Below are 10665 nucleotides of genomic sequence, written 5' to 3'. Positions count from 1 at the left end.
CTGAAGAAGGTTGTCAAGTAGTTCATTTCAAACTTTTTAAACAATATAACTCAAATTTGGGTCTCTTCCAATTTTGTTGATTGGCTGGTCTCTATATTTCATTTTGCATCTTCATCCTATAAGGAGTTTTGAATGTATTAACATATCTTGATGTAGACCTTTATATACTTCTAAATGGGATCAAAGTAACTTTAACATCAAAATGGGTTATATATTTAATGTTTAACTTATAATATTTATATCTTGCCAATGGAAATATGATTTACAATATATTTACAAACGTGTGATTTTAAGATTGTTACATCAACAAACACATTAATTTAACAACTTAAAATATTTCTAACAATTTACACATGAGTTACAACAATAATCTTATATTCTGCAATGAAAGACAAATTAAACGTATGCTTGTCCAACATAAAATGAAAATACTTTAAAAACAGTACAAATTGATGGCTAGGATTATACATTTCGGGTTACAATGAAGTATTTAAAAAATAAGTAAATCTATACGATATTATATACATATAAATAATAAACATATGATTAATAATTACTATGAGTAAATTAAAAAATGGAAAATTAATAAAGAAATTTAAAAATTATAAAATACTACAACTAATATATAAAAATCTCGTACAATAAAAAAAGTTTTATTACAGTCATTAAAATACAAATTTACATGAAATACATATCAAAGGTGAGTGAACACTTCTTTATAAACAACATTGGTTGTTGTATTAGTAGGTTTCCCATCCTTATCTAGAATTAATATCTTCACCCCTTGTCTTGATTTAACTCTAGATAATGCCACATATAACTGGCCATGTGTGAAAACTGGTTCTTTTAAATAAAGACCAACCTTAGACAAAGACTGGCCTTGACTCTTGTTGATTGTCATCGCAAAACACACAGCAACAGGAAATTGTCGTCTTTGAAAAGCAAAAGGTATTTTTTTGTCGGATGGAATCATGCTAATTCTTGGAATGAACGTTCTAGTTCCAACATTAGCACCTGATATAATTTCACCTTCCATAACCCTCTTTCCAAGATATGTAACTTTTAACCTTGTACCATTACATAATCCATTCTGTTGGTCAATGTTCCTAAGAAGCATAATAGGAACGCCAACTTTTAGAACCAGACGATGATTTGGCAAACCAGATATCTTTAAACCATTCAAAACATCAGGTGAATACAACTCTTGTTGGAAGGAATCAATACCTTTTTCAGTTTCACATATAGTATCAGAACTTAGGTACTCTACTGGTTCACCAGGAAACAACTCTAACAATCGATCATTTATTTCATGAACGACCTCATTTTTCGGAGTCAGAATGGCTCTTTCAGAAAAATAATCTAGATCCATATATCTTTCTAAAACCGACGGATACACAAATCGAATTAAACTTTCAATGGGATCGGAAGAATCTGTAATTAGTAATTCAGAAGGTATTTCTACAATTGCAACGCCATCGTTGTCACCTCCAACTTTACCTTCCCCAATATCAAGAAGCCATTTGGCAAAATTCTCAGTCTCCACCATTGTGGATTGTGAAGCACCGATAGTCAACCTCATGTTTTTTGTTAAGGTGAGTAATTTACAATGTGACCATATGTAAGATGAACTCAAGGAAGCATTAACAATTTCTTGCCTACTTCCGTTTGGAATAACAGGAAGAATTTGCCTAAAATCACCACCAAACACAATTACTTTACCTCCAAATAAAACATCCGACTGAGAATTGTTTTTGTCAACCAAAACATCTTTAAAGGTTCGGTCTAAAGCTTCGAACGCATGCCTATGTACCATGGGTGCTTCATCCCATATAATTAGCCTAGTATGCTTAAGCAAGTAGGCTACATCACCATCAGCCCTTATGTGACACATCGAACTCTCGTCTAAATTTATGGGAATGTGAAATCGAGAATGTGCCGTTCTACCTCTTGACATTAGCAAAGAAGCAATACCACTCGAAGCAACATTTAGAACGATCTGTTCTCTAGACCTAACGGATAAAGCTAAAGTTTTCCAGAGAAATGTCTTACCTGTTCCACCATATCCATATACAAAAAATACACCTCCTTTTCCATCTTCAACTGCTTTCATAATTTGAGTATAAATGCACATTTGTTCGTCAGTCAATGAAGATATAAGAGTATGTAGCTCACTCTGAAGCTGCGGAATATCAAAAGATAATTCTTCGTCAACCAAACGATTGTTTCCAACAGCAAAGGAATCGTAATCAGGATAAGGAATTGTCGGCCATCGTGTCAAAGAGGAACCATTTCGAATCAGGTACTTTTCAATTTCAACCAATGTCTGATTCTTCAACCTCTCATCAGACATTACAAGTTCTGTATACATAAAAAAATAAAAAAAGGACTAAGATTGTGAATAAAATGTATCTGAATAATGTTATGGGTAATATATTGAAAAGAAACCTTTGTTTTTTGTTGATCTTCTTCTATTGTATAATATGTCATCGCCCAATAATTTCCATGTTTGTTCAAATACATATTCAGGTCTTGACAATGTATTTGACAACAACAAAGTAACAAAAAGTGCACGGGTATAACGACCATCACCCGCAAAATTTGCTTCCTTAATTGCTTCAATGTACTCCATGTCATCATCTAACAAACCCATAGCATAACACGCGTCCCTGAAAGTTGGAAACACCTGACCATCAACAGTTCTAATATCTTCAAACGATTTGGGTCCTTTGACTTTGTTTAGGAGAATTCTAAGAAAATACGGTTCACCCACAGCAGGGGAAACAGAATGAATCCGTCCGATCTGTAACAGCTTTCTTTTACGTGGTTTCCATACTCTATCTGTTAACTTCCAACAGAATTTAGTAGGAAACTCAACATAGGTAAGTTTACGTGCATTTTCATCGTTTCTGTTCATCTCAAACCACTTTAGAAAAATCGAAGAAGAAACTGATGGCTTATCCAAAACTTCTTGTATATCGTCCTCGGCACCAAATACAACATTTTGTTGACCTTCAAGATGAAAAGGAAGTCTCATAACCGGAGGAAACCTAAAGTGAACCTCATTTGCAAATATCCTCCAAGAAGCTTCACAGGCCGAAACGTACCTACAATCATAATACGCTTTGATCTCATCCTTTGTTGTTTGTTCATTTTCTGTACCGTCTCGGTTTGACACTACAAGGGAAGCTCTATCTGCGCCTTTATTAATGTACTTGAACAAATATTTAATAGAACCAGCTTGATTGCACCATTCAACATTAATGTGAGCTTGGTATCTTTTCAAAAGAACCGGACTATAAGGAACAACACTTCTGTTGTCTAATTAAACGTTGGACTTTGTAACAGTGTTTCCATTGTCTCTTCTTCTATATACAGGGAAACCGTCAGCATCAGTGGTGGTCTCAGCGTTGAATTTTTTGGGATAGTTTTTTGAACATCTACTATCAACCATACAAGGACAACTCGGATTTGCATTTCCACATGGACCATGAATCATGAAATCAGTCACAAGTGCATATAGGCTTGGATCTTCTCTCTTATCAGGTATCTCAGCAGAAATGAACTTGTCAAGATGATCAACGGACAAAATTTTGGATTCCGGTTTCAAAAAAATGCAAATGTGAGCATGAGGCAATCCACGTTTTTGAAACTCCACAGTATAAACGGCTACATTAAAAAATGATATTTAGTAAATGGTGAAAAATAAATTATAAATATTTATGGTATTATCTAAATATAAAAAGTATAATTATACCTGCACTTAATTCTCCAAATACTTTTTTGTCCTTTAGATCCTTTGTAAGTGAATCGAGCTTTATTTTAAACAATCTACACAAAATGTCTGGCCTGTCTTCAGGCTTAATTGAAGTATTTCTCAAGTATCGTTTAATCTCTGGCCACTTCGGATTACATGTAACGGTAATAAAAAAATCGGGATATCCAAACCATTTACATATAGCCATAGCATCTAAATAGTTTTGTTGCATATAGCGTGATCCGCCGGTAAAAGAAGATGGTAATAAAACACGTATACCAGTATTTGATAGATCATCTTTTCCTTCGTTTTTCAGGTTTTGAAGATTTGAATATGTTTCAGACCTTAGATGTTTCTGTTGAAAACGAATATAATTAAGCCTTTCACTCTCAATCATGGTATATGCATCTACCAAAAATTGTTGAAACAATCTCCGAGCTTTTAAAATTATAGAAAAGGCAGATGATCGATCTTGAATTCTATAAGCAAAGAATTCTCTCATTGTACACTTGGGTCGAATTTTCTTTAACGTACGTATACCATCCCTATGAGGAATGTCTATTCTATATCCATCATCACCATTAGGAAAAAGGATTGGATACTGAAGTGCTAGATACGATGGATGAAGTTCACTGATTCGTTGAAGACCTTCAGTATGAGACTCAACAACAATATCACGATGATCAATTATTTTATGTAGATCACCAACTATCAATGCAGCAACTTCTGAAGTTGAGGGCAAGTTGTAAGTACGACCGTCAAGATCTCTTTTGTAAATGAGACGAAGCTTGAAATTTTCATTAGGATTCTCATTGAAGTGGTTTCTTGCAATTCTATAACTTTTAACCAACTCATTATTATGATCCATGAAGTCTTTTAAAAACTTTATGAGCTGAATATCTAATTGCTTTAAATGAGAATCCGACTTATTTGTAGATTCACTGAAAAAATAGAAACGCATAAGGTAAATATGTGATGGTCTTTAACATCAAAATATTGGTACATTGAAAATACTAAAATACTATAAACTATGGTGTAATATTACCTGAACAACCTTTTCCGATTTGAAACTTCATTATCAGTATCGTAAATATAAAGCTGGGAGAACTTTGGATCTTTACCGGGTGCAGGTACCAAACCACCTAATGTGTGGAAATTCTGTCCACTAATACGAAATACATATGGTGCCTTACCACTGTTGATACTCGAATCTACCTTTCCACCCATTGATGTAAAGGAGAACATAGAATTGTATCGTCGGATATTCTTTAAAAAGTACTTACTTTTTTCATTAGAATTTCCAAATAGATCCTTGTATACTGAAGTAGGTTCTTTCAAATCTGGAAGCTCCACTTTGCCATAACCACAACATAAACTATAAGTTAACTTACCCAATGTAATTCGACCTTTACCACCTTCGTCAGACCATAATAATGAATGACACATCTCGCATCTAAGGATTTGATTACCGTGATCCAAATAATCTGTAAACATAACATTGATTTTGAATTATGATTTTCAAAAATTAATAAAGAAATATTATTTAACTTAAATCAAAGTAACATTGTTATTACCTGTGGATACACCTTTATAAGGGTCTTCAATGGAATGTAAATTTTCATTGTCGTCATCAGAAGTAAGATCTACCATTGGAATAGGTTCGATAATACGTTTCTTAGGTAAAACCTTTTGTTTACCAGATTTAAGCTTAGTCAACGTAGAAGAAGATCGAAGAATGTTGTTACTGTTTTGTGTTACAATGTTTGAAACAATAGAAAACTGAGAACTGCTAGGCGTATGGGTTGATTGGTTATTAAAAGTAATAGCACCTGTGAATGTCATAATTAAATGTTAGTAAAACAAAATTTTGATTGTAATGCAAATCTACTTCATACATATATATATATAACTAATGAGATGATATATTCTTTTAAAATATTATCATATTACTTACCAGTTGTTATGCCACTTAAGGGCGTTGACGTTGTTAAAGATGTAAAGTTACGCAATGTCTGAAAACTATTAGATGACGAAGGAAGATTAGGATCATAATTTTCTTCGTCGGTTAACTGAGATTTGTTAACAATTTTAGAGGATCCTCTACCACTTGGTGCACTTCTTCTTTTATTTGACTTTGTTCGCCTATTATCAAGAATTGTCTTCCGCATTTTTCTTCTATGAGCAGCAACTGATGCTGAAATGTTCATTTTATTAATTTTTTAGGTTGAAACAAACAGTTTATATATAAAATAAAAAAAATCTATATTATAAAGAAATTTCAATAAAAAATCGTTACATTAAAATAAGACATACCATTTGAATTACAATATAAAGGGACTGAATCATCTGTAACTAAATATATTAAAAAATAAGAATTTATCAGTATAATACAAAAACTATCAAAGAAAAAAAGCTATTTGAAGAATTCTACACTGTAAAATTTTACCATTAGTAATGTTCGACAATGGTGTCCTTCCAAGTGTACCTATATAATTATAAAATAATAAAAGGGAATAAAAAATATAATAAAAGAAACAAATTAAATTAACCGTTAACGTAAAAAATAATTGTAAGAAGAAAACTTACTATTAATTGATTGCGGAACTAATGTGATATCACTCAAAGGGGTATTTTCTAATCTTCTCTTATTTAACATCTCCTAAATTATATAATTGAAAAAAATAAAAATTATATACATGAAAAACATACAATTTATATAATTGAAAAACATACATAAGAAATAATAAAAAAAAAGTAATCATAAAATAGCCGTTTATTATCTATCCCATCAATCAATAACTACTCCCCATAAAAAAATTCATCATTACACTATAAACATCATTTCTCTTACAAAACTAAAACACAAAAACCGTCTTCTTCATCATCTAGGGCTTACCAAAATCAGAATTTCTAAATCGGAAGATAATCAAAGGGAAAGTTACTTATACCTTCTCGGACGATTTTAAACAAAAAGGTATGATCCTTATCATCGATATATTACTCATTCACTACTATTTGAGGAATAATAATGTGTGAAATGTATGAGTAACTTTAATTCGAATGAAGTTAGAACAGAGTTACATTATGAAATCATATATCAGTAGTATTTATAGATTGCATGTTTTGAATATCATTGATTTAGTGGGTTGGTACAAATTTTAAGCTATCTGACTAAGAATAGGATTTTTTACATGTTTAAATAACATTGACTCTGTAATAAGTTATTAATTTTGAAAAAAATTAGATAATCCCATATGAGATTAAAACAAAAAATACAATTACGGGTCGGATAACTTAATAGGAAACTAATTAGCTTTATATGTGTACTGGTTAATTATTAAATGTTAATAATATTATCAAGAATGATTTTTAAACAGAAAATGATACTTGTTTTGGAATATTTGTCTTTTATATGTTATACCTGTTTTAATATATATTTATAATTGAAAATCAAACAATTTGCAAAATTAAGAAAAAATTAAAATATATGAGTACATTGCAGTTTAAAAGATGGTATCATCATTTGTTCAACTGATGGAAGAACCTAAAGATCTATCATTGGTATGTGTACTTTCATCTCTAAATTGATGGATCTAATCACAGTATGTAATATGTAATATTGACATAAGGCTATTTTTTATTGTTTCATGTAACTGTTAACCCAGCTGGTACCTGTTCAATTTGTGATAAAAAAATGGGGAAAACATTGGCAACACATGAACATAGAGGTTCATCATCAAGACGGTAGACATTGGACTGTAAGACTTAGACACATGAATAATCTACCAGTGTTAACAGATGGTTGGAGGGCTGTTGTTAACAGTCTTAATTTGTTAAAAAACACTTGGCTGCTGTTTAGAAGCTTGGGGGATAAAGAGTTGGAGGTTTATCCTTTCGTAAAGAATGTGTGTAATGAATCATTCATAACAATGAACAACTTAGCAAAGTTGGGTCTTACGGTAAGCATACTATCTCATAATTAATAGATATTCAAACTTTATAAGATAATTGAATTGTCATTGTATTGTTAATACTAATACTTATATACTAACATTAATAACTTGCAGGTAATTCCAAGTGAGTATGTTACCATGTTTTTCAAAAATCACGAGGTAAACGGCATTTACCAAGTATATGCAGCTGGTAAGTACTGGGATGTGATGGCATCCAAGATTCATGTTACATATGCTTTTACGGACGGATGGCCGAAACTGTGTGAGAGGTTGGAAATTATGGAGGGTGACACAATGATCTTTGAAAAGATTGATAATGTTGTGTTTCAATTGAGGGTATTCAGGAAAGGAATTGAAGTTGAATTGGGGTTTCACGAAAAGTCCGAAGATACTGATTTTTGTGAAATCATATCTAAAAGAACATTCCAAGAAAGTGTTTGCTATGTAAGTATTTTTTTCTTACAAACAACATATATCACATAATTCAGGTTGGTTATATTTATGCTTATTTTTTTCAAGCAGAAGTTTGATGAATCTGAAAGTGAACGGGAGACAAGTGGAGATTTAGTGATGAATGAGGTACTGGATTATAATTTACTGAAAGTATATAATAAAATGTTGATTAATGAAATAATATACTACTGTTGCATTAGTTTCGAATAAAAATGAAATTGAACATTCATTAATTATGAAGATGACATCTTTGGAAATGAAAATTAACAGATTTTGAGAAGGAGACAAGGAATTCTAGATTGTGAGCAAGTTACATCACCTAAAATTAATGAATCTAGCTTTGAGGTTAACGTCAAAGATGAGGTAATAAAGATTTGGTATACATAACCACAGCTTTTACAAATGGTTAAAAACGTATATTATTTATAATATTGATCCCTACCATTGTATATTTAATAGATTTACGAAAAAATACTATTGTTTTGTAAAGGTGATTGAATCAACATCAAAAAAAGGAAAGGAGGTTGACAAGACTCCGGAAGTGGTGACACCAAAAGTAGGAAACTATCGCCGATCATCTCACAAAAGAGAGGTAAACATTATTTTAATCACATGTATTATAACACTTTTCATTTATTGTTACATAACATCTTTCACAATTATAAAATGCATATCATTCATAAATATTATTATATTCACAGAGTATAAACTACAATGAGAAGGTATCAAAAAGTGGAAAAGAAAAGAAAAGGAAGCTTGGTAGTGGAATTCAATCAAAGGCTGAAGTTGATACTGAAAATTATGAGTTTACTCGAAAAGGAGAAAACAGATTGGTATGGAAATTTGAAATATAATGATTAAGATAATGTAAGTAGTTAATAAGGTATTTTATAATAATAACATGTAACATTTTTTTGGTAGCGCCTTCCTGTTGAGGTTGCAAGGAGATCTGGTCTTACAGAAGAACTTCATGCATTAAAGATTCAGACTTTGGATGGAAAAATCATGTGTAATGAAGTGGAAACAGAACAAAATGGTGGCAAACCGCGTTACAAAATGGTGAAGTGGGATAAATTTATGTGTGCAAACAGTTTGAAGAATGGTGACATGTTACACTTCAACTTTGTTACGTCTACACAGGTGCTCCAGTTAAAAAGTGTGGATCGAAAATAGAACAATATGTGAAAGGATGGTAGTAGTGTTATATTTTGTTGGCTTGTGGATTGTGAATGATAAGGGTTTTGGGGGGTAACCATATAATTGGTTATGAAGACAATGGTTTTATTTTTTTGGCTACATGATTATGTAACATGTAGATGTAAATTGAAACTATTATCGGTTAGCTATAATATATATAAGTATATAAATGAATGTTAATCATCTTGTTGACGTGTTGCATCAAACTAACAAAAACGTTGATTTATGAACAACATGTAATAAACCATTGTATATTCGTTTCTCAAATAAGATAATAAGAGTGGTAAACATACCTGACGTATTATAAGTTGTTGGTTAGTTTCAAAGTAAATGATTCCAGACAATGAAACGGTAAACGGATGCAAACTTACTTGTTGGAAAGAATGACAAGCAAAAAACACAGATCTAAAAAATGAACTGGAAAATGCAACTAAAACATTGAATAAAGAAAATGTGTGATGACAAAAAGTTATACACATTACTTACTTCATTTATAGAAAGTCGATAGATAAATTAGGCAAATTGTTGCTAAATTTTAGCACAAAATATAAGTAAATAATTAGTTGATAATAATTCTGATTGCGTAAGTTTGTAATGATAGTTATTTGTGATCCCAAAAATCATTAAGATCTTATAATTATATAATAAAACATTATATTTGTTAAAATATTTTAAGAAATGAAAAAACCTCAATTAAACCAGAAATATATAATAGTACGAACCATAATAAGGTTTTCCATTAAACCATAAACATATTATTTTAACAATGTAAAATTCTTAATTGTCATTTTGATATACTTGATATATAGTACGTTCGCCATTTTCAATAATCACCATCTCCTCTGTAACGTTTACGTTCTCTTCACTTGCATGTTGATCATGAAGTCCATAGAGTTCAATGAGTTCACGCGGCCACAACTCCATCAAAATAGACGAAGAAATGAACAAACCTTGTTCTTGGAGCATTTCCTAAAAAAAAAAAAGAATTCAAACATGTGAGTTTATTGAATAATGAACATTGGTAAAATAAGCCATAATTAGAGTTTTAAAAACTAAAACTCAATAACCATTACAAGATAATCTTCAACATAGCAACCACGTTTAAAAGCAAATTCACGTGATGATAAACCATCAAGCCATTGTTTAGAGACCAATTTGAATCGATGTATTGATTTCGTATCGATCCTTATTAATATCTGGAAAAGTATCAAATGAAAAGGAAGCTCAACCATTGTGTTTCTAAAACCAATTACAAAAACAGTGATTTCATTGTGTTTATATATAATTAAAGAATTTTAAAATAGGAAT

The 10665-nt window shown here is 31.1% G+C and overlaps 1 protein-coding gene across 1 annotated transcript; it reads right to left on the bottom strand.

The window, feature by feature from the left end:
• Positions 1–694: 694 nt before the first annotated feature.
• Positions 695–5961, bottom strand: LOC110873520. Its single transcript, XM_022122487.1, has 7 exons — positions 5709–5961; positions 5329–5583; positions 4800–5238; positions 3755–4695; positions 3329–3666; positions 2446–3211; positions 695–2358 (listed from the first exon to the last, which is right to left on the bottom strand). The coding sequence occupies exons 1-7, from the start codon at positions 5959–5961 to the stop codon at positions 695–697; spliced, it is 4656 nt and encodes a 1551-aa protein (XP_021978179.1).
• Between the last annotated feature and the right edge of the window lie 4704 nt (positions 5962–10665).

This window comes from Helianthus annuus, chromosome 1, assembly GCF_002127325.2.
Source record: "Helianthus annuus cultivar XRQ/B chromosome 1, HanXRQr2.0-SUNRISE, whole genome shotgun sequence".
Taxonomy (NCBI): Eukaryota; Viridiplantae; Streptophyta; class Magnoliopsida; order Asterales; family Asteraceae; genus Helianthus; species Helianthus annuus.
This window is presented reverse-complemented; position numbering and strand designations above follow the sequence as displayed.

Coding starts and splice junctions, on each gene's coding strand:
- LOC110873520 (XM_022122487.1), bottom strand. CDS start 5,961: ATGAACATTTCAGCATCAGTTGCTGCTCATAGAAGAAAAATGCGGAAG. Junction 4,696..4,799: donor AATCGGAAAAGGTTGTTCAG/GTAATATTACAC, acceptor CTATTTTTTCAG/TGAATCTACAAATAAGTCGG. Junction 3,667..3,754: donor ATTTGGAGAATTAAGTGCAG/GTATAATTATAC, acceptor TTTTTAATGTAG/CCGTTTATACTGTGGAGTTT.